Source organism: Pseudopipra pipra, chromosome 2 (genome assembly GCF_036250125.1).
Source record: "Pseudopipra pipra isolate bDixPip1 chromosome 2, bDixPip1.hap1, whole genome shotgun sequence".
Taxonomy (NCBI): domain Eukaryota; kingdom Metazoa; phylum Chordata; class Aves; order Passeriformes; family Pipridae; genus Pseudopipra; species Pseudopipra pipra.
In genome coordinates this window covers 30,012,127-30,034,832 of record NC_087550.1, presented here as the reverse complement: position 1 = coordinate 30,034,832, position 22,706 = coordinate 30,012,127, and the positions used below count along the sequence as shown (strand labels likewise).

Below are 22,706 nucleotides of genomic sequence, written 5' to 3'. Positions count from 1 at the left end.
ACTGCCATTTACCTTCATAGCTCTCTCACATGCAAAATGTCGCCTTGTATCCTTTTTATTGCTGTTCGTTGAGTTACTGGAGTTGTAGTATGTCGTACTTTGTCACAGGTTGGATAACCTATATCTCTAGAACAATTTCCCATCATCTAGAAACCTGAGTTTGGAAGGAGTCCTGAAAATCTTTTACTATTTCTTGGAAAGCTAGAGCAGGAGAAAGGGTCAATTTACTACTCAGGACATGCCCACCCAGGATGTGCCCACTGCTGCAGAAGCTTTTGAATTGGTTTTTTTTGAAGAGTTGTCACTGCAGCTGAGTTGGATGTAGATGTTATACTTCCCTAGAATTAGGCAAGACCTCTTTTTTCTATTATTTTCTAAACAGTAAAGGTGAGGCCTTTCCTGTTACACATAAATCTCATTCTCAGGACAGAATTCCTACTATTTAATAGTGCAAGGACAATACTGGGGAGTGTGTCAGTGATCCAGAATACCAAGCTTCACCCTTTAGGGAAGAAATATAATTGTAGTAGCAGCAAGGAATGGACGCCTCTGAACACTAAAGATTCCTGGCACCTTTCTTTTGAGATTTTTCCCATGCACTCTGTAATGCATAATGTAAGGACTGGTCCAAAGCCTTAATGTATGCAAAATCTGATTTCACGGTTGATTCCATGAAATATCTTTTGTCACTGAGTTCACTAAAACTGCAAACCAGCTGTTTAGTCCTGAAGCCAAAGTCTGCAGGACATTATCCCGTTTTTCACACTGTAAAGTTTCATATGCTGTCTCTGGTGACCTTGTGATGGAAAAATGGTGGAAAATCCAACCTGCAGATATTGCTAGGCCTAATTATTTATACCCATTTCCCTGCATGCTGACTGTGTGCTCCCTGTGTCTTCAGTAGCTACTCATTTGGTCGGCCGAATCTCATAGCGATGTTTTTGCTTCCTGCTTGGATGACTGCATAATAAAAAATTATGTATAAGGCAAGGTAAATGCCTGTGTTCACACATGAATGCTTGGGTTCACATATGAACACAGATGGTCCCATGGAGGGAAACAAGTTCTGGACTGTGTTTCAACAAGAAATGGCTGTATCATTCTTGTTTCATACCATGTAAAATGAGGACTATGCCAAATGGTGCAAAATCATCTTTATTTTCATACAACCTCAGTTTCTCATTGGTTCTGCCTGTTATACTAATTGCTGTTCTGAATAAAGTACTGTAAGATAGCAGAAAATGGAGACAGTACTGCTAATACAAAGGACACCCTGCTAAGGGGGTCTGCAGAAGGTTCCAGGTTTCACTGAGTCCCAAAAACATTTTACCCAGCACCATACCCTCCAGAATGCAACACCCCAGCTTGCAGGTAAGTCCGTCACACGTGCCTGGCTCCATGTGCTTCATCCCACCGGACCCACCGCTGTCTCTGAATAAACCCTGCCCGCAGCCCGGCTGCGACCGGCGGCGGCGAGGTCTCTGCCGCCAGGCCGGCTGACAGCACCGCCGTCCCGCCGGCGGCAGCGCCGCCCGGGCTTTGGAGTGCCCCGAGGCGGGGGGACCGGGAGGGGGGCACTAGGGCTGGGGAAGCCGGGGTGCTGCTGCCCGTGTAGGGCGGTTCAGGGAGCCCTGCATCCCTGCTGGTCCTGGAGTGGAGAGGCGGCAAGTGCCGAACGCGCGGGGAGGGGGAGGGCGCGACTGCCCGTTTCCTATGCCAGGCGGTGGGAAGGAAGCCAGCAGACTGCTGCGGGGGAAATAATTATTTTGCTGTAAATACTGAGACAAAATAACAGTGGTCTGTGCAGGTGGTGGAATAGAAGGAATGGGAACCCCCTTGTTCCCAGCATTTGAAAGGAGGCTCAGGCTCAGGGCACAATCCTGACAGAAGAAAGGGGCTCAGAGGGGCATTGCAAGAATTTTCCTGCCAGACAACAACATTTGGGGACATAAGGGAGGAGAGCATGCATCTAATTGAATAAGTAACTTTGGAGAAGGTCAGAGGCTTCTGTTATCCTTATTCTGGGAACAGTTTGAGAACTGCGAGACACAAAGAAGCCCAGGCGGGCAGAGTTACAGGCAGAAACAAAGGAATGGGTGAATAGCAGCTGGTAAGCTTCAAAGGTTGGTATATAACCAGCAGCTCCCAGTTCCAGAAGACAGGAGTGCATTTCCCCCAACTAAGTTGCCGTTCTGCTGCAGGGAAACAGGGAACAGTACTGAGGAGCTGGACAAAAAGATGAATGTGCTTTCGATGGAAACAGTCATTTGAAAGGAAAATACTTCCTTTTCTCTGTATCTCCCTTCTGCCACTCCTTGTCATCTGCCTGGCCCCTTTTCCAGCTGTTTTTCTCAGTCTGCATTTTTCCTTTACCATCTTGAGAAAGTTCCTGCCTGCCTGGTTTTCTTTCCTGTTCCTTTACCTCTTTTTGACTCCTGTTTTGCCCTTTTCTGTCTCTTTCTCCATTGTCTTTTGATGAATGCTGTTGCAGTGATGACTTAAGATTTCAGTGCCTGTTGGGAAGGATCTGATGCAACCACAGGGTGGCTATACCTCGCAGGCACTCTGCTGCATTAAGTCTGATAAACATCTGCCCTGCGAGCTAAAGAGCTTCAGGCAGCAGGTTGAATGTCTCCGAGTTTATCCCCATCGTGTTGATGTTATCCTCTTCTGTCCGGCAGTTCTGTGCCCAGATCTGATGAGAGCAGGCAATCTGGGGTTTTTTCCAAGACTTCTCTCATTCGTGGGGAGTTGTTTCTTCATCTTTTCTTCATCTAACTCTGATACCCCCTCTCGCCACCTTGCTGGTGTGCCTACACACCCATCGCCCCTTGCCTGCCTTGAGCCGATAGAGGTGACTGAGGGGCGGGCTCCTGCATCTCCAGTTCTGGTCTCCTCTCGCAAGGTCCGACGCCATGATAGGAACTGTGCTTAGGAGGCTCCCTGCGGTGTGAGGGAGCCTTTCCTCCCCTTTCCTCCTGTGCTAAGGCCAGGTGCTAAGGGAGGAGGGGGACAGAGGTGCCTCTCAGGGAGGCCAGAACTAGGTCAGCGTAGCTGGAAAGCGCAGCTGGTGCAGTGCGATGGGGGGCGGAGAGCCAGTTATATCCAGAGGGGAGCGAGTGGATGGAAGGCGGAGGGGTCTTTCTGCGAAGTTGCAGGGGCGGGGCAGCGTCCTGCAGGCCTGTCGCAGGGCTGCTAGCAGACCCGCCCCGCTCCCCATCCTCCCCCAGCCCCGAGCCCCCAGCATCCGCCGCCGAGCGCCCGCCGAGCCCCTTCCCAGCGCTGCGCCTCGGGGTGGGCAGGGGGACGTCCGCGAAAGGGCAGAGAGAAAGGAAGGAAGGGAGGAAGGTAATGCTGGAGGAGAATTGAGGGGGAAAAAAAAAAAAGATGTTAATAATGGAGAAAGGAGGCTGGATGGAAATGGAGAAAAAAATCTGGGCAATGAATAAGGAACAGATGGAGAAATGTATATTAAAATAAGGAAGAAGAGAAGCGTGAAAGTCAACAAACAATGACAAGTGATGTCTCAGCACTTGCAATTGGTGCAGTGGGGAGGTCATCTGCATTCCTCACAGTGCCCAGGCAAAAGGACGCGCGTCCTCCTTGCCAAAATCCACAGGGCAATAAGCTGCTGCAGCCAGACGCTGCAAGCTCACCATCGCCAGTAGCTTCGGCGGTACAGATGTACCTCGCTACTGCCCAAAGGTCATGCTGTTACCACCCTTTGGAATGCAATGAAAGCCCATTTCAGTACGATTTGCTGAATGACCGTTTGCTGAATGAATGGTCTTGTTTGACCTTTTCAGTGTTCTACATCAACATTGCCTCCTCTGTTATAGCTCCAAGGAAATCTAGATTGCGAGAGTTGTGTCCTTTTGTCGTTGCTGTACAGTCAAAGCCTTACTTTCTCTGACTTTTTATCCCTCTTCCCATTCCATATCCCTTTTCCCTTTTCCCTGCCCGTCTCCCCCGCTGCCCAGTGACAGCTTTGCCCACACTGCCTTGTCTCCATCATTCCTGGGCTCACCAATCTGCTCGGAGCCGTGCTGCCTGCAGAAACGCACGCCCACCCCCGCCATGCCCTCCCAATTCCCGTTTTCCAGCCTCCCCCCCCCCTCTCTTCTCATCAGCCCAGCTACATCCTTCCTGGCCTGACGCTGCCAGCGTGTCTCCTCCCTTGTTCCCTCCCTCCCGTCCTTCCCCATCCCTCCCCCTTCTCTCCCTGCAGTGCTTCAAGCCCTCACTGCAGTGCAATCCATCACTCCCAGCAAGGTCCTCACGCCAGGGGAGGGGGAAGCCTGGCTCCCTGTGAGGCTGGGGGTGGGTGGGCAGGGAGTGCAACTATCTCCTCCTTTGCTAAGAAGTGAGAAAAGCTCACAGAATACAGACCATTCCAGAACTGAAACCTCCCATCTGCTCCCAGCTATTTTATTTATCCATTTACTTATTTAGTCTCTTTGTTTTCAAAGAAAAATATGTTTCTGCCAACATTCCAGTGAGGGCGACTGGGCAACTGAAAGGAAACCAAGGAGACAGAGAGAATGCCAGAGTCAGAAAAGCTTGTTCAGATAGAAAAACCGGGAGAAAGAGCACTAAGGGGAGGAAAAGGAAAAAAAATCAAGAAAGAAAAAGGCATATACAGAAATATAGGAATAAATGCAGCAATAGGGGAAGAAAAAAGACTAGGGGCAGGAAAAGGAAAACATAGCAAAAAAACCCCAAGAATTAAATTGGTGAGAAACCTGAGAAGGCAAGCATGGCAAGAAAACTCAAGGAGGATACAATAAATAGCCAGAGGAGCCTTGCTAAGGAGGTTCGGTTGATATGAAATAACATTTAGATAGCTTAACAAGCAAAGCCAGTGGGCTTTGTTTTGAATGCAAATATTCTTTACAGCTGCATGCAAATAAAATTCCAATGTGTTTTTTTATTCTAAGAACGAGAGCATAATGGCTGAATAGTTGAAGTCCTTTTTCATAAAAAGATACATATCAGGGCAGCTGCATTGATGGACAGAGGCAAGAAATTATTATAATAGTATCCAATTAGGTTTTTCAGCTACCAACATTGTTGCTCTTTTACAGGCATCTTGTGAAGGTGCTGTTGAGGTTGATACAGAATGGTTGTTGTTTTCATCTCTTTAAAACTGAGGTAGCTAGAGCAGTGCAGGCCCTTTATGCATATACATATCACATTAGGACAGATTTTCGTTAACATTGCTTGCCTTAGTTTCAGTCTGCCATTGAGTTAGAACAGTCACTATACATGGGGAAGGTCAGAAGAAAATTCAAGTGATCTGGTTGAAGTCAGCAGTACCTACAGGAGAGACAGTGATTTATACCACTGCAGTTTCGGTAATGCCCAAAATCTTTGTTCAGATTTCTCTAATGTCAACTGTAGAACAAAACATAAATGATGATAAAAGGCAGACTTTACAGTCCCAGTGAATGGAGGGATATAGGAAATGGAGGCATAAAAACCTGAAAATGGTGCCTCCTAATTTTCCCCACAATATGAACTTTTATCAGTTTGTCTGCTAACAGGTAGCTTCATTTGCATTTCTTCTACTCGGTGCAACTGTTGTTCTTCTTTATTATGTCCTATTAGAAGCAGGGTGAGTGCTGTGAATGCTGACACTGAGAAGGACTTCAACAGTTTGTATATTTTGGATGTGGCCAATTTAAGAAAAGGTTTTGACAACAGATCTTTTCTAAATGTTAAAGAATTTAAAGCAAATGGCTTTTAAAATTGCCAATTTTGCCCCTTCCTCAATGGTGTTTAAAAATTTACAGGTATTCAATTTTTCAATATAATTAATATAATATGATATCTATACTTTTGCTTTATTTTCTTTTTAATTGCTATTTCTTCTCCCAGTCTCTCTATGTGCACATGAAACCTCTCTGTAAGCATGGACCTGTATACCTCTCTCACTCTGATGCCTCTTTTAATTGAAAGGGTGTGTCCAATTCAGGCACTGCGAGCTGCCCCAGTTTCATCACATATTTTAAAATCCAGTACTCCCCATAGCCCCACTACTGCACTCATGGAGCTGTGTGAGGATCTCAGAATGATGTACATGTCAGCACTGCAACACTAAACATTGGAGTAGCCTTTTCAGTGTGTGATTTTTGGATTTTTGGAGCTGATTTTCTTGGGAGGAGGGCTAGAGGGGCACCACTCCTGGTTTTGGACTAATAATGGCCAGTCTTCGCAAGCGAAGATTTGGGAAAGGTCATAAACCCTTCGAGCCTGCGCAGTGGATTTTTCAGGTGAGACACAGCGTGCGCTGAACTGAGCCCACCCAGGACGTAGCTGGATTGCCATACAAGGCTGACGAGCTCCAGCTGCCCAGGGGGCCGGGAATTGAACCCGGGTCGCAGCGGTGCGAGTCCTGCACTCTAACCACTAGACCACCAGAGGCCCCCTTTTGGACTGTAAAGGTAAAAAAAAACCCACTAAAATCTGTTCCACCTTAGAGGACTACTAAAAGACAATACAAATGGTACAAAAGACTGGACCTCAAATGAGACAGATACTGTATTGTTTGGAAAGCTCAACTGTGATTTCATCTCTGCTGGACCGGCTCTAGTGAACCTCTCTGTGTAGGAGTAAGACACCGCTCTGCTTCCCAGCAGTGACTTCTTTAGCCAGCTCTGGTTACTGCTCCAGTGCTTGATCACTGTGCTGCAACAAGAGGGTTAATCCTGCTGGCTTCGCTCCAGGGTTTGTGCTGTCCAGAAGAGATGGGAGAAGGGGAGGGGGAATCCATCATGTCTTTACTGGCATTTTACTTGTGGCTACAGTCTTGTCTGTATGGAAAAGTTGCACCAGTTAAATTAAATATGGTGTTCTGTGTACTCCAGACTCTGTATGGACACATATACTGGGCTTACATGAGGGATTTATATATTTGTTAAGCTTAAAGTGTTACCTGTCCCCCTGAGAGAGCAGTCTTGGAAAATGTTCTGTGAGAGAAGCCATATTTGAGCTCAGCTGCTTGAAGAAAGGGGAATATGGAGGAACAGGTGAAACAGCCAGGAGAAATTGGCCCTGAGACAGTACAAAGGATCAGAAAGGAACTATGTTTATGATAGTAAGAACTACAAAAAGAGCAGCAAAGGAAACACCAAAGCACAGCAAATGAAGAAGGAAAATTCTGGCAATTCACCATAACCACCTTGTCCAGGAAAGGCCTGAAGCTTGTGGCTGTCACCAACCAATAGCAAAGAGCTCACTGATTTCCTCTTCTTGTGGTCAGTTCTTCACAGTGTTGAACTGATTTGAAGGAGCTGAGTGGGTATTAATCAGAGTTTCATGGACTATCTTAGTGCATTTTGTGACTGCAAGACTGTATGCCCTCTAAGCACTGCCTTGTTGATTTGGAAATAGAGGGGTGAAGAATTCCTTATTTTTGTAGATGGGACAACAGAAAGCATGACTACGAGTCAAAAAGAGACAAATTGTGTCCAGGCTGCTGCACTTTGCAGTGTTTGCACTTCTGCAGTGGGTTGGATACAAAGTCAGATGTGAATCTCCAAAAATTGGGGATAGATGGATCAGGCCTTGAACTCATGTCCCTTCCCTCTGATGACCTCAGCAAAACCTGCAGAACAACTGCAGGATGATGTCAGACCTCAGGTATTAGTGGAGCCCATCAGCAGTGTGGGACCCAAGAAAATTCATTTCAGCCCCAATTCACATGACTAGTAGTCCTGCATTATTGACATGATACATTCACATATCTTACAGCAGTTCATTAATTTCTTATCAGTCGGATGTAACTTAATGCCCAGTTGCCGTGAGGATATGTGAAGGCCAAGAAGACAAAGAAGGAAGGGGAAAGAAATCAGTAGGAATTTAAATGCTGGTCTAAGACCTATACAAATAGTATGCCTCAGGATCACTCACCCGTCCGCTGAGACACAGAAGTCTCTGGGGTGAAATGCATCAGGTGATTTTAATTTCTAGGAAGGCCAGTTTTGTGTCTTATCCATGCTACTATCACTATAGCATCCCTGGTAACATAATGGGATCAGTACCAACTGGGAAGGAAAATAACTTTTTGCTGAATCACTGTCACTGCTTCTGATCTTAGGTAAACACCTACAGGCACTGGAGTCAGCACTTAGGGAATATGTGTTTCCTTTATGAGTCACCCATGCCTTTTACTGCAGCACAGTTCGTCACACCATACTGTGGCCTTGATACCTGAATTTTTAGAAGGAAGAGTGCTTTATCTTGAGTCATCAGCTATAGATGTCCCCAGGATACCCTGTGATGGAGGACAGCAGCCCACAAATCACAAGACAGCAACAGGGTGAATGAGAAGGGAAGGTGCAGAAGGATGTTAATTTTTCATATCTCCTAGCTGTGAGGGCTGTCCAACTACCTTTGTCAATGTCATGGGGCAAGGATGGGGGAAAAAAAACCAAGATTCTTTTCTGTCTCAAAAAGCAAACCGATTAAACAGTTGTGAATCCAGTAGACAATTAGGAGAGCTAAGAGGAGATACTTCATGCCAGATGGAGGCCTGCAGACGCAGAGCCACATCTCTTGAAGTGTGTGCCTGGACTGCAAGAGAAAAAAGGGGCGTTCTCATGCCATTGTGCTGCGGCTCCCTCCGGTGTCCACCGCGAGCAAGAGCAGCATGATACCTCCAGCTATTTCTCCGCGGCTTGTCTGGCCTGTAAAATACTGAACTGCTTCTTAGCCAGCGATTCCATCACCAGGAGCATCGACCAAGCTCTACAAATGGAGGCGTACTGCTAGCACCACGGGTCTACCCACACCGAGCTGCTGGGGGAGGACACAGTCTTCCAGTTAGAAAGAAGGATTTAAAGCTCAGAAGCAATCAGCAGAAACTTTGCCCAAGATTGGTTGTGAATCCTGTGCTCTGTGGGAGATGGTGGTACATCAGCACATCGGTAGACCAAAACATTTGGCATCAATGAAAGTTTCCTAATAAATGTGTTCAAAACTCACAAAGTCTTCAGGATGTTTTATTTATCCCGTTAAGCAGTAACGGAGGCTTGAATGACAACACAGAAGTACAGAGAAAAACAAAAACCAAACCAAGGTGTGTGGAGTATTGTAACCCAAACATACTGATATGTGGACTTCCAGTAAAAGCCAAGAATCTTAGAGGATTACTCAACCTGAGGTGTGGTTATAACTTCCATCACATTCTTTTTGTTGTGTAATGACCTCACCAGCGTTTCCAATGCACCCAGTTTTAGCTGGTCTCTGAAAGTGCAAATGTTCGCTCCAGTGAAAAAGTGCAATGCTGTTTGGCTCCAGAAGGCTGTCCTGGTACCAGGGAAATTCCTAGCTTTCCCCATCCCCTCTATCCCTCCTCTAGTACGGTCCACCAATGGTGCATCCTCCAGGGGCCTTGGGAGGACCAGAAATAAGAAGGAGCAGTCATTTCCCTCTTGAGCACTGCCACACCCAATGCTCAGCCACTATCAGGTAAGAAGTGGTGACATCAGTTATATCACATGTGGGCAAAACTCTTCTGAGTCTCCTGTGGCAGAGAGGACATAGTGAGAATTTCCTTTAGTAACTTTGTATAAAGCATTATAGAATTTTATTTCTAGTCTGCATTTAGTTGAGAACAAGCTAACGATGAGCCTTAGGGGACACAGCTTTCCCCTACAAGGTTTCATTGCTAGATGAGAGAGGGAGTGGGGTCATTTCCTAGATTTCTCCTTGGCTTCAGGACTGAGACTGTGCCTTGAAGCTCATCCAGTGCCTCCTCAGATCCAGAGGACTAGTTACAGAAACAACAAAGGGAAAATAAGTCAGCAAAAGCAACAGGAGATGAGGGATGCAGGGGCTGTTGGAGGAAGGGTTAGGGGAGAGTGGCTATTCTATTGGGGCTTATAAAATGCAGAGTGGAGGCACAGGGGAGTCAGGAGGATGGCAGTGAAGGTCAGGTCCCATTCTTCCCTTCTCAGTTTGTCTCCCTCACTTTCCTACTTTTTTACCTTTTTTTAATTATTTTTTTTTCCTATTTTTTGCACACAGACAGGCAGCGGCGCTGCAGAACAGGCCCCGTGGGCGGTACCTGCTCCCCGTGCCCCCTCCCCGCCACCAGCCTGGTCCAGGCGGGAGCCCCTTCCCTCCATCCAGCCGGGAGGCTCCAGCCCCGCCCTGGCGGGGCAGCGGGGTGATGTCACCGCTGCTGCTGCCCGTCGATTGCCCGCCTGCCCCTCGCCGTGTGCCCCCGCCGTGTGCCCCCCGTCCCGCCGCCCGCGCTCGGTCCCCGCGGGACACGGCTGCTCCCACCCCCCCATCCTGTGGGTACATGGGATGCGGTTCTGCACTGTCCCCGGGCGAGAGGCGCGCAGGGAAACGGGGAAGAGGACAGAAGGACTGGGGTGGGAAGAGGCCGCAGCTGAGTGGGGAATCGTGGCTAGAGGTAGCGGCGTGAGGAGAAGCGGGAGTGTGCTGGAGGGAAGGACGAAATGGGACACCAGTGTGCAACACAGACCCAAGAATCCATCCCTGGTGCTGGGCCATCCTGGGGGAATGGGAGGAGCCCTTCGGAGGACAATAAACTCCGGAATGAGGGTGTGGGCAGCTGCTTCTCGCTCCCCCCCCCTCATTCCAGATGCATGATGACACCATGTCCCTCCATCTCGCTGGCTTTTTTTTTTTTTTTTCCCAGAAATTGTATTTTTGAAGACAACCAAAAGGAGAACGTATTCCGGGTGTGGCTGCATGTGATTTACCCAATAGCTAAAGTGGGGGGGACACCGAAGGGGAAAGACAGAACGTTTGCTGCCGAAGGGAGTGGAAGCTGAGGGCTGCAGTAAGTGATGGGGACCCTATCTATTGTCTCAGTGCTCCTCAAAATAACTTAAAAGTAGAGGAGAATGGAGAGAGATAATGTGGGGGAAACTTTTCTTTGCATGCTGGATGTATGTGTGGAGTGGGGCTTAGCCACCTGAATGAGAAAAAAGATGGGGCCTGGGGGAAGGAGATGGAAAGAGGAAGAAAGCAGGTGATAAGTTCAGTCCAGAATATTTCTGAAACACCTGGAAAACTGGCCAGATGAGGAAGGACACAGGAAGGAGGCTGGGAAGACCAAATGGTGTTGAGAGGGAAATGGAGGATAGCAAGCAAAGTTTCTGTGCTGTGGGGGAGCTTACTCCAGTTCCTGCCTTAGCTTTCCTCTGACTGCTCTCTCCTCAACTCCGCAGGGATGAAGAACTCTGGAACCTGTATACTGTTGTGTCTCTTGGCACTCTTCTTGTCCCCAGCTGGTGAGTCCTTATGCCAGGGGGAGGATTTCTTCCCCAGCTGTGCCCCACAGAATTTCCTACACAGACTAATAAGCAATGACCTAAGAAGAAAGACAGAGACATGTAGATGGGCAGTGAAAGGGGAAGTACCGAACAGGAAAGGCGAGGTGGATATAGGGCTGTAAGGAAAAATTAGAAACTGGAAACAGGTTCTCATCTGTGACAGTCTCCAGTAAGTACTGGGAGTCACAAGAGACAAAGATCTACAGCCTCCACTTCAGGGATGTTTATGTAAGCAAAACAGCCGGGTCAGTTTGAGAAAGAGAGTTAGGTGTGCTTTATGCTTACTGGTGTACCACCTGTGTATTCAGGGCATTTCCCAGTGCTCCACAAAATTTGTTCTGTCATAGTTATGACACATTTGCTGTCACTAGTAGTTCCTGCTGGAATGACCCCATTTCAGGCCACTCGGCTGCTGGAAGGTTTTGTAGTTCTTTGTACAGCTGTTTTGAGAAACCTAACCTCTGTAGTTCAGACGACTTTTTGCTTTTGGTGGTAGTGGATGTTGTTACTCTGTTTTGTTGCTCCGTAATTTTGTTTGCTTGGAGCTACTTTGGCAAAAATTCAGGTGGGATCAAATTTGTTTAAAACAAAAAAAAAGCACAAAAAACCCAAAACAAAAGGACAGCATCAGACATTACAATTGGAAGACTCAGGACAGACAGTGAAAGAAGATGAATTTCAATGAACAGATAAAGTTTCACCCAGGAAAGACTCTATGTGGGAGAGAGGTGATTACCTAACTACCTATCACATTCAAATCAGGTTATTGCAATACCTTCTTTGGTCCTCCCCTCATGCTGAAGCCTGATTCTGCTCCAAATAGCACTTTCTCCTTTAAAGGTGCACAGTAGACAATGTCATATTTACGAATGTGAAGTGGGGAGGTGAGGCATCCAAGAGATGAGTTTGTAGGTGCCCTACAAAGTTAAGGGGGAAAAAAAGAAGCCTGTGGTTTTTATGATGAATGAAGGAGGCCTGAAAGGAATATTTCTTACTTTTGTGTATTTTGTTTTAGCAGTTCTGTTTGTGTTTGTTTGTTTGTTTATTTTAACTTGGAAAATAACAGGAACTATCAGCTGATCTCTCACTGCTTCTTTTGTTTTGGGGTAAGCTACAGATTCAGTGAGTTAGAGTTGCAGTTTTAGACCTCAAGGATGAATTTACTGCAACTTGGAGAATAGACTCCAGTTGTTTATAAAACATATGAATTTGGTACAATAGCAAATATAAATTGAAGTAATTGAAAATAGGATAAGAAAGTCACCTGTTTTATCTCCTCACCTCATATGCAGAGATTTCACTTCACTTTATGTCCTGTTGTTTTAGAATTATATCAGTTTTCTAGTTAGCTCCTAGGGAGGAAAAAAAACCACCAAACTAGTAAGATCTGACTTTTCAATGTTAGAAAAGAGGGGAGAGCCTCCCTGCCTTTTCTATATGTCTCTTCAAATCCGGCACTGCTGGCTTCTGCAATGGTTTCAGAATTTGTGTCCTTCCTTTTGCATCAGAAACAAGTGAGAAAGTGTTCACTACCACTTACTTCTCTAAATGTTACAATTAAGAGATTAGCCAGAACAGGGAAAGTTTTGGGCTGCATTAAATTGTGCAATTAAGTTATTATACATGTCTGGCTCTCCCTGGGTTAATTGCCAGCAGCTGAGCTGTTGCTGGCAGCTGGGTGGGGAAGAGAATATCAGGGTCCAACAACTCCTGTAATGCTGCAAAGCAGGATTTTGTAGGGGTCCCAAGAGTCCCTCTGCAGTCTGCAAGTAACTGTTCTTGGAACATGGAAAAACTAAGACAGAAGCTCCAGAGCCAATATTTTTTACCCACATGGTGGGGTAAAAGAAGAACATTAAGAACAGAAAGCTAAAGGCTGAGTTCACAAGACATAGCGGGGTGTAATGTTTTTTGGGCTGATCATGCACACATCCCTGCAGTGCCCCAGATCTGTGGCTTTTTCCTGCCAACTCCTTCCTTCATCCCACTCCAGTTATGCAGACATTTCCCTCCTCTGTGGCTTGCAGGAAATACTTTCCTGTTCCTAGCTGCTGTAGGAAGCAGCTCTCTCGCCCTTTATATTTGGACAAACAAACAGTCTAGCCCAGTTTCAGTTTCTTCTCTTCCACACAGCATGCACAGCCAAGCAAGCCTTCATTGTTCCCCCTCTCCAGTGCACCCAGGTGCAGAAAAGGGAAAGATCATCTGCTCTGTGCTCTATACCCAAGCAGGATGATGGACCAGATAATTATTTGCCTAAGGAGATACAAAACCTGCAGTCTGTTTCTTACTGTACCAATCCGTGACCCCAAGTAAATAATTTCCATGACTCAGTTTCCTCTTTTATAAAATGAATATAGGGATTTTGACCAGCCTCCAGAGTATGGAGGCCACATGGATTTTTTTTCAAAATGCATCAAATGGGGTTTCAGAAATGCAAAATCTGGTAGGAGGTCTGGAGGTATTTACTAACTTGTCCCTATGCCCAGCCATTGACCCTCGTGGAAGCAACAGGGTTCGGATCAGGACCCGCTGTGTCCATGAGTCTTTAAACAACAAACCCAGCCAGCAGTGGAGGCTGAGGCAGAGTGAAGAGATTTCTCCCTTCAGCAGAGGGCAGTGGTGTCTCCTGGATAGATAAATGTCTCATAAAAATTTCACAAAGCCTGCAGACTGTAGAAATCTCTGTCTTTCTTCACTCTCCTCTCTTCTTTTCTTGCAGACTGGTTTCCATGGGTGGTCAATGGGCAAGAACCAGAAAGTGCAACTGGTAAGTATTACAGGCATATTGTGTGCTGAAGGTTGCTCATGTGACTCCATTGTCCCATGGAGTTACAGCCTGTTTATTAGCAAATACTGTTCTTTGTTTCTTTACCTCTGACACTGTGAGCTTACTTTTCAGGGAAGATTGAACAAGCCCTCCAAGACAACTTGGTAAATGTTTTGTGCTCTTTACAAATAATTTGCTGGTGTAGGGGTCCTGAACATTTAGCTGAAGTGCACAAGTGCTGCTTTAGCAGTGAGGCCACTGGGAAAGGATACTGAGTGGTCTTCATACTGGCTTTGTTGTTGGGGGTGAATTGCTTTATCCCTCTGGACCTTTATCCATTTCTGTGACATGGTAATATAAAATGAATGTATGTTTGCATTGTGCTTCAGCACCAGAAGAACCACAAGGGCCTGCCTTTTCTTCAAACTGAAGCCCCTGGCTAAGCCTTCAGACATCTTTCAGCTACGATCCTGTCATGTAGTATCTGGGGCTTTCCAGAAAACTATTCAGAAGGCAGTCCAAAACATGTCCTCCAAGTTTCCCTTTCCTTCACACTTTATCCCTCCATCACTTTATCCCTTTATCCTTCCACCTCAGTTTTGCCATTACTTGCCTTTCAAAGAAACTCATCTGCTGATGAATTTCTGCAGCCAAGACTAAGTTTTAGAGCTGCCTCCCTCCTTCCCTGCAGTGGGTGCCTCAGCTGTCTGTCCTGCTGCTGTAGGAGCCATCAGCACCTTCATTTCAGACATCTTTCTTTCCCACCAAGATGCCTAAAATGGCTGTATCTGAGAAGTCAGAATATGCACCCAGAATTCAGTATGGGTTTATGCAACATGTGCACTAAAAAATCCAGTTCCAGGCCAGTCACTGACAAAGGGAACAGATACGGGTGGGATGGGGGCACTGTGTTTGTTTATGGATTTACTGGACTGGATCGCACTGTCTCATGAGCCTGTGATGGCAGCCAAGGTAATTCAAGCTAGCTATGGCTGGCTATATAAAGGACCACAAAGTAAAGACAAGCTTTCTTAAGAACATTCTCTCTTTTCCAGGTGATGTTACCCCTGCCTCTCTTCTCAGCAGCCCTGGTAAGCTCCTATCCCTTGGCATCTTCATGCTTCTTTTTCCCTTTTCATCTGTACTTCTGCCTACACACACCCAGAAATTACTCATTATGCCCAGAAACCACTCTTCCCACTTTCGACATCTAGCAGTGTTCTTCCAGTGTTTGCGGCTGTCTGGGAATCTTTTCTGTGCTCTATGCAGGGAGATTAATTTAGGGTGACTTAATGGTCTGTTCTCTGAGGAAATGCCAATCTCACCTAGTGTAGCAGAGCTCTCTGAAGATGTTTGCACTGCAGGAAGCCATGAAATTCCAAGCTCACTCAGCCTTGTCTTCCACAGAAGGTGGCAGAAACAAAGAGACTAAATGACGAGGGTGAGAAATTGGACAGGTTCAAACTGAGCAGCACTGGGACACAGGTTGTGTGTGTGTCTGCTGGCAGGTAGCACATGTGCTTGATGCTCAGGAGACAGAGGTGGCAAAAAAACCCTGCAAGACAGTAGTAAAGCAAACTCTGAGCGGTGTTGGGATCAGGAAGTGGACGTACTGTTCTTTTAGTACTGTCTTCCCCAGTGTGCCTGCGGCTGTGTCACTTGGGGGCAGCAAAGGTAGGGTAGATGGAGGACTTGGAAGATGAACACTTACAGCATGCAGTGTGTCTCCTTAGAGAGTGGAGATAACCTCAGGGGAAGGACACAGAGCTGATGGGAGTATAGGCATTTGCAACAACAGGCAATGGAGGGAAGGAGGCTCAAGAAGGAGCCTCCCCACTTTTTCCATATGAGTCTGGTTTCAAAGCTGGCATGACTGGTTTCTCTCCCTGCTGAAGCAGTCTCAACATCCCCCTGAGGCTGGGAAGACCAGACAGGGAAGGGAGAGGGGGAACACATCTGGTCAATGATATGGTCCAAAGAGAGGCAGCTATGCATGGCTGTTTCTGGGAAGTGTGCTGTGTGTGTAGGAGAGCTCATCTGAGAATGGTGTCTTGTTTTCCAGGACATCAGTTCCATAATCTGTCCTCTGCCCTGATTCTGTTCATGATCTGTCTGGAGTATTTATTGTGGGTCAAGCTGTCACGGGACATCACTCACTGGAAGAGAAAACTGGAAGAAACATATTGTATACACATCCTGGGTGGGATGGGAGGTGAAAGCAATTGTGTTCAGTATATGAGACCTGACAGTCTGTATGAGTGTAGATAAGACTTAGTGTCTAGACCAAACTGGTGGTGACTAACCTACATCTAAAACTGAAAAGACTAAAGGTGAAGCCTTTGCAGCAAACTTTGAAATGCTTGGGCTTTGAAATGCTTATTATTGAGGGATCAAGAAAAATTCTTCACAAAGGATGTACCATTGGGACCCATCTTTGCTCTGCAGCATCCTATCATGCCAAAAGCTCAAATTAAGATCTTTCAGAACATCTTCTCTTTTTCCAGCTGCAGCTGTTACACCACCTGCAGTTCCTCCTTCCGGTAAGTTTATTCTCAGTTCACAACCACATGTTGTAGACCCTTCTTCCCTCTCCTTGCACAGTCCCTTGCACACCCAGAATCCTGCCATCTCTGACTGCCCCTAAGCACAGCCCCAACACCCAAAAGACTCATTTTCCCTTGTGCACATGTGTTTTGTCTATGTTTCTGGCTGACACTATGGCACGTGAGCAGAAGTAAAAGTCCTCTCTAACTGTTGATGAAAACTTGCACCTGGCAGTCAGTTCTCTGAATTCCTTTGCAGTTTGTTACTGGGCAAATTATAAAATGTACTGGTTTGCTGTGGTATAGATGGGTTACTTTATTATAAGGAATAACAAATCAACCTTCTTCTGATCCTTTGTCATGGACATTAAAGAACTAGAGGTCTTGGGGATGCTGTTTTTTAAAGGTGTCACTATTCCTTAGGAAGAGGCAGTCACAGGCTCCTTCACTTCTTGTTTAGATAAATAGTAATTTCAGCAACTAAATAAATTTACCTGACCTTTTGAATTTTAAGTGAAGATGTCCTTATAGTGTAATTTTGAACAGTAATGGTAGTGCTTTATGGGAAAGCTTGGGCAGATTTTTACCATTATTGGCTGAGTAGTTGGCACTAGATTCTTATTGGATTTGTACCTTCTCTTATGGTTTCATGTTAGTAACAATTAAATCTTTTCCCACCTTGGAAGTTACAGTGGAGGGCTCTTGAAAGACCTTTCCAGGTATTTGTTTTGATATAGCGCATATCTAGGAAGAAATTACGGTAACTAACTAACTTTGCTACCCTCTGTCTTCCAGTTCTGTCTGACAGTGAAACTGCAACGGCTTCATCAGGTATGTTTTAAGTTTGCTGCCTGCATTCCCTCCCAAACCCACTTTCACCCACCCTGTTACCTCTCCAGGCAAGTGCTGGCTGAGCACTGAGCTTTGTCTCCTGGAAAATTGCTTTCAATTGTTTCTTGAGTTAGAAGTACTGGAGAATTATGGTAGTGGAAACTGCAGCCTTCTCCTGGTTGGCATGCCTGGGAAGGGAGGAAGTGGCAGATCACCTGACCAGATACACTGGGTCAATATTGTGCCATTGTCATTGGCCAATACCTGGCATTTCAGAATGAAAAACGGGGAAACCCATCATAGTTAGCTATAGGGTTGATTGTCCAGAAAAAAAGGAACTAAATTCGTGTCCTGAAATGAGATATTGCAGATCTATTAGAAACACGTCTTAAATACGCAACTACAATTTACATTTTATTTATTTGTCTGTCAGCCTTACAGCATGTGCTCCTGTATTCAGTATGCCCAGTGAGCTTGTTTTGCATTTCACTCAATTTTCCCTTGCTTTTGTCCTATGAGGCAAGGGTATCACATGCAGAAATGTCTGCATTATTTTCCTATTCTCTAAACCATACCCATCTCTCACAAGAGAGAGGACAATAGAGGCTGGAGGCCTTCCCTAGAATCCTGGAGGACAGTACCTAGTGATGAAGTGATATCTGTGCCAGAATGAGTTCGCCTGCCAGTGATGCTGGATTGCACCAATGTGTTTGTGTGTGTGTGTTCCCAGATTGTCGTGAAGAAAAGTTCCCTTGCACGCGCCTGTACTCTGTTCACAAACCAGTAAAGCAGTGTATCAGCTACCTCTGTGTTACAAGGTAAGAAACAAGCAGTCCCTAAGAAATGCCTTAAAAAATCTCCAGAAATGGTATACCCAGTTAAGCAATTGTTCCTTTTGAAGACTAGAGGCCTCTGGGAACCAGTTGGTGAGATGAATCCTATCCCCAGAGTGTCCTTTTTCTGTGATTATTTAAAACAGCACAATTACTATTATCTGTGCAGCACTAAGGAACTGTAATGTGCCCTATATTGTAATCCATATTTAAGGTATTTGGCCATTTATAGGGCCATGAAGATAATCAGAAGGATAGAGCACCTCTCCTTTGAAGACAGGCTAAGAGAGCTGGGGTTGTTCAGCCTGGAGAAGAGAAGGCTCCAGAGAGACCTTATTGCAGCCTTCCAGTACCTGAAGGGAGTTTATAAAAAGGAGGGAGAGCAGCTTTTTGCACAGGCAAATGGTGAGAGGACAAGAGGGAATGGTTTTGAACTAAAAGAGGAGAAATTTAGATTAGATGTTAGGTAGAAATTCTTTATGCAGAAGGTGATGAGACACAGGAACAGATTGTCTAGAGAAATTGTGAATGCCCAGTCCCTGGAATTGTTAAAGGCCAGGTTGGACGGGGCTTTGAGCAACCTGATCTAGTGGAAGGTGTCCCTGCCCATGACAGTGGGTTGGAACAAGATGATCTTGAAGGTCCCTTCTAACCCAAACCTTTCTATGATTCTAAGATTTTATGAAGCCTTTGCCAAGATTACTTTGCTATTGATGGCAGCCTTAATCTAGGGTAACTAATCATAAAAATTTAGGACTTGCCTTCTCATCAGTGAATATATATGTTTATTGCCTGTATCCCTTTTTTCTTTCTTTGGGTCCCTGTGCCTCTCGCTACTGACCCTGGCGATCCCTCAGTGTGCGTCGCATGTACATAATAAACAAGGAGGTGTGCTCTCGCATTGTCTGCAAGGAGAATGAGGTCATGCAAGGTGAGTGATATCACAAGCTAGCCTAGAAGAATAGCTGCAGCCATCTGATAGAGTCTCTAAGCTAACTAGTTAGCTTGGACTCCAATCTGTATGTAGTAGTTTCCCTGGACTTTGTGTGAAGGAGCTCTAATGCAATGCAGTCTTAGATCCAGTACACAAAAAACATGACCAAATAAAATGGGAAGTAGATATTGTACTAACAAGAAGTATGATAGCTCTGTATTCCTCCATCTTGATCGTGCTCTACTAGCCCCAAACACACTCTTACTCAGAGTTGTATTCCTTTGAGGTTCAAGAGTAAATATCAGTATTTCTGGTCATGAATAGAAACCGGATCCAGTCTAGATTTTTTATGAAGTCTTTGTTGCAGCAAAATACCAGTGATTTTAGTATGTATCGTACATGAATAAAGCCAGAAAGAAATTCATAAAAGCCTAAGGACCTGTTTTGCGTGCCTCATGTATATGAGAATTCAGCAGTTTCAACAGTTTCTATAGATGCAGTGAAGGATGTACCTTTAGCTATTCTAGTAGTGAAGAATTTGAAGGAAGCTTTGATTATCTGTCAACTTGTGTGTGTCTGCTATGTCTTCAGATGAGATCTGTCGCCAGCTGGCTGGCCTTCCTCCTCGACGTCTCCGCCGATCTGGGCAACCCCTGCCTCTCCCTTGCAGACAGCTCCTGGAGCAGCAGCATGGAAGGCCTGATGCTCTGTGAGCTCCCAACAGCAGGAGAGGAAAAGGAAGGAAGAGAAGAGAAATCCTCACCCACTACCTACCCAAGACAAGTCCTTCTTGTTTGTGATTTCCCCACCATTTTCTTGCTTCTATGCCTTCCCCTACATTCTCTTCTTCAGGTGCTGCAGTACACAGAGTACTCTGCTAGTCTGTTATGGTGGCTCATCTTTAAAATCTGTTGCTGAGGATAGAAGATGCTCCCTCCTTTCCCTCTGTCTGGCAGGCCACGAGCTGCTCATTTCCCAGAGGTTCTTATAAATGTGCTGCATCTTCTCTTGCTTTGTCCCTGGAGGAATATTCTGTATGGGGACAGGATGTAGTCCTCTCCAGTGGTACAGATGCCCTAAGCTGCATTTCATGTGGAGGAGTACAAACTAGGACTAGGCCCTAGGACTCCTGCCCTTTCTTTCTTGCAATGGCATCAGTATGAGCTCAGATATTGTTAGTCAGCCTGAGCCTCTCTGATTCTCCTGAGCCACTGCGTTTGTTGTGTGATAGCACAATCTCCTCCTTGTGTCTGCTGGCATCAGAGAAGTGACAGAAATGGGAGATGAGCTATCCTGAACCCAAGGCAAACCTCATTGCCCCTGGATGGCAACAGATCATTTATAACTCCCTCTGGGAAGTTCTTTGTCCCAAGCCCATTGCCTCCCTCACACACAACTGCTACCGAAAGGAAGAATTCTGGATTTAGTATGGCATTATATTTTCTCGAGAAGATTATGTTGGAACAGAGTGCTGCCTCTTACACTCCCTCATCTCCTCTCCCCTATTCTTGTCCCTCCCTTCCCATTGAAGACATCTCTTGATGTCCATTCCAGGCAAGTTCCACAGAGCAGTAATTATGGCTGTCTCCACTCCTAAGCCCAAGAAAGCCCATGAAGAACCTGCATGTCCTGACAGTACGGGGAACTTGCAATGAATTAGCTTGTCCTGGTGTCTTGTCTTGGTCTGGCTACCTCCACACTCTCCAGTTGCTGAGCTTGCTTTCAATATCTCCACTTGAGTTCCTACCTCTTGACCTGGAAGCTTCTGCACAAAGCAGAAAGGAGTCACAAACTGGAATCAGATGTGAGAGAAGAATCATTATCTGGGATCCCTGGTTATCAGGGACCTGGGATTTTCCTGCAGGTTCTCTGACTTTGCTGACCTGTACAGAGCCAGGTGCTGATGGGGAAGGTAAACATATCTGCAGATACAAGTGCTTATAGAGGCAGGCCAGCCTGGGGAGAACAATTACTCTGGTAGCACTGGATGTCTGGTCTGCTCAAGAACTTTGTATTCCAGATATATGGAGAACATTTCCAGGTATATGGGCAGTTTACATGATGACACTGGGTAGGGTAAGTGGGGAAGAGCAGTCTGAACTGTATTAATTATTCTGTGTGACTCTCAGTGGCATGATTCTGTGAGGCACTGGAGCACTGCAGCAGATCAGCAAGACCCTGTCTCTAGGACCTCTGTGTTGTTCCCAACTAACAGAGAGCCAGTTCGCCAGATTAGGCATTCACCCCCATCACATAATATACTCTGCTGCTGAACAGAGTACCATTCACCCTTGCAAGAGACACTGCTCTCCTGCACAGAGCCAGGATCACACAATATCAGGGACAGTTTGCTGCACAGAGGCAGATGTCTCTTGTGAAAAAGAGTAAAACAATTAATGTAAGACCCTCTCACCTGGACTAGGATTTCTGCTGTATGCGTCAATAAGCTGTTTACATCCTCTCTGTAGGAGAAGACACCCTGTGCAGACAGATTTGTTCCATATGAGGTCAAAATTGTCCATAGACGGGCTGAATCTCCCTGTATTAAGCCAGTACACAGGAGAAAGAACTTCAAGTTATGCAGTGTCTGGAATTTCATCCTATACATAGGAGCATTGCACCCCTACTCAGGGAATGATGCTCCTCCTCAGTCTAGGCTCTGGAGACTAGGTATGGAGGAGGAATTTCTCTGTGCTGAGAGAGTGCATGTTTCTGTAGAAAGGAGGTCACTGAGAGCTTGATCTCACAGAAATTCAAGCCACTGGCAGTCACTGACTTCCATGATGGGATACCTCTGAAAATTGCCTGTGTGGAGGAAGGTAGGATGGAGACGAGATATTAGAGGGACATCTTGGAAATTGGACTAGGCCAAGTCTCCACTTTGTATTTAGAGTTGACTATAAGTTGATATAGATATATAGCTGTGTAACATAGCTCCTGTACAGCATATAGAAATTTAACATTCATACAGTTTGGGAAGTAGTTAGAAGCCTTTCTGTTGCTTGCTTTCAGCAGGGTCAGGAAGAGGTGCTCCTGTCCAGGAGAACATTGTTTTAATGCTAGAGTCTATATAATGCGTATTAAAGGAAAATTTATTTCCTATTATTCTTGGCAACTCTCACGTGTTTGGGTCTATTTGTCACTTGCTGTATTTCCTCCAGATTTGTGAGGAAACTTGACTCCAACCCAAATCTGTCATTTGGACCTTTTTACTCCCTGCTAGCCTAGTCCTCTGCTGCCACCCTCCCTTCACTCATGAATCACAGGTCTTCCTGGGAAGTCATTATTTTTTCTAGAGAAACATAAAATTTGCTCCAACATAGCTGTGCTAGATTTTCCTGACAGTAGCTGCTGAACACAAGGATAACTCCTCCCAGCCCATTAAATTTGTACTGAAAACACATCTTTTCACTGTGCATGTGCCATGACTTTCTGGTAAAGAATTAACATCTCCAAGTAAAATGGTAAGGTGACTGAAATAAG

At 45.8% G+C, this 22,706-nt stretch overlaps 1 protein-coding gene across 2 annotated transcripts; it reads left to right on the top strand.

Annotated features, from left to right (window-relative positions):
* MFAP5 (microfibril associated protein 5) lies at positions 1–22,338 on the top strand. Of its 2 annotated transcripts, none has more exons than XM_064644799.1 (10): positions 1–1,371; positions 10,673–10,816; positions 11,208–11,270; positions 14,035–14,082; positions 15,138–15,173; positions 16,587–16,622; positions 17,421–17,456; positions 18,187–18,274; positions 19,147–19,220; positions 19,815–22,338. In XM_064644799.1, the coding sequence occupies exons 3-10, from the start codon at positions 11,210–11,212 to the stop codon at positions 19,934–19,936; spliced, it is 501 nt and encodes a 166-aa protein (XP_064500869.1). In that variant the 5' UTR covers positions 1–1,371; positions 10,673–10,816; positions 11,208–11,209; the 3' UTR covers positions 19,937–22,338. The 2 variants fall into 2 exon arrangements, with proteins under 2 accessions (XP_064500869.1, XP_064500870.1); XM_064644800.1 differs by lacking the exon at positions 1–1,371 and adding an exon at positions 6,435–9,471.
* The last annotated feature ends 368 nt before the right edge of the window (positions 22,339–22,706 follow it).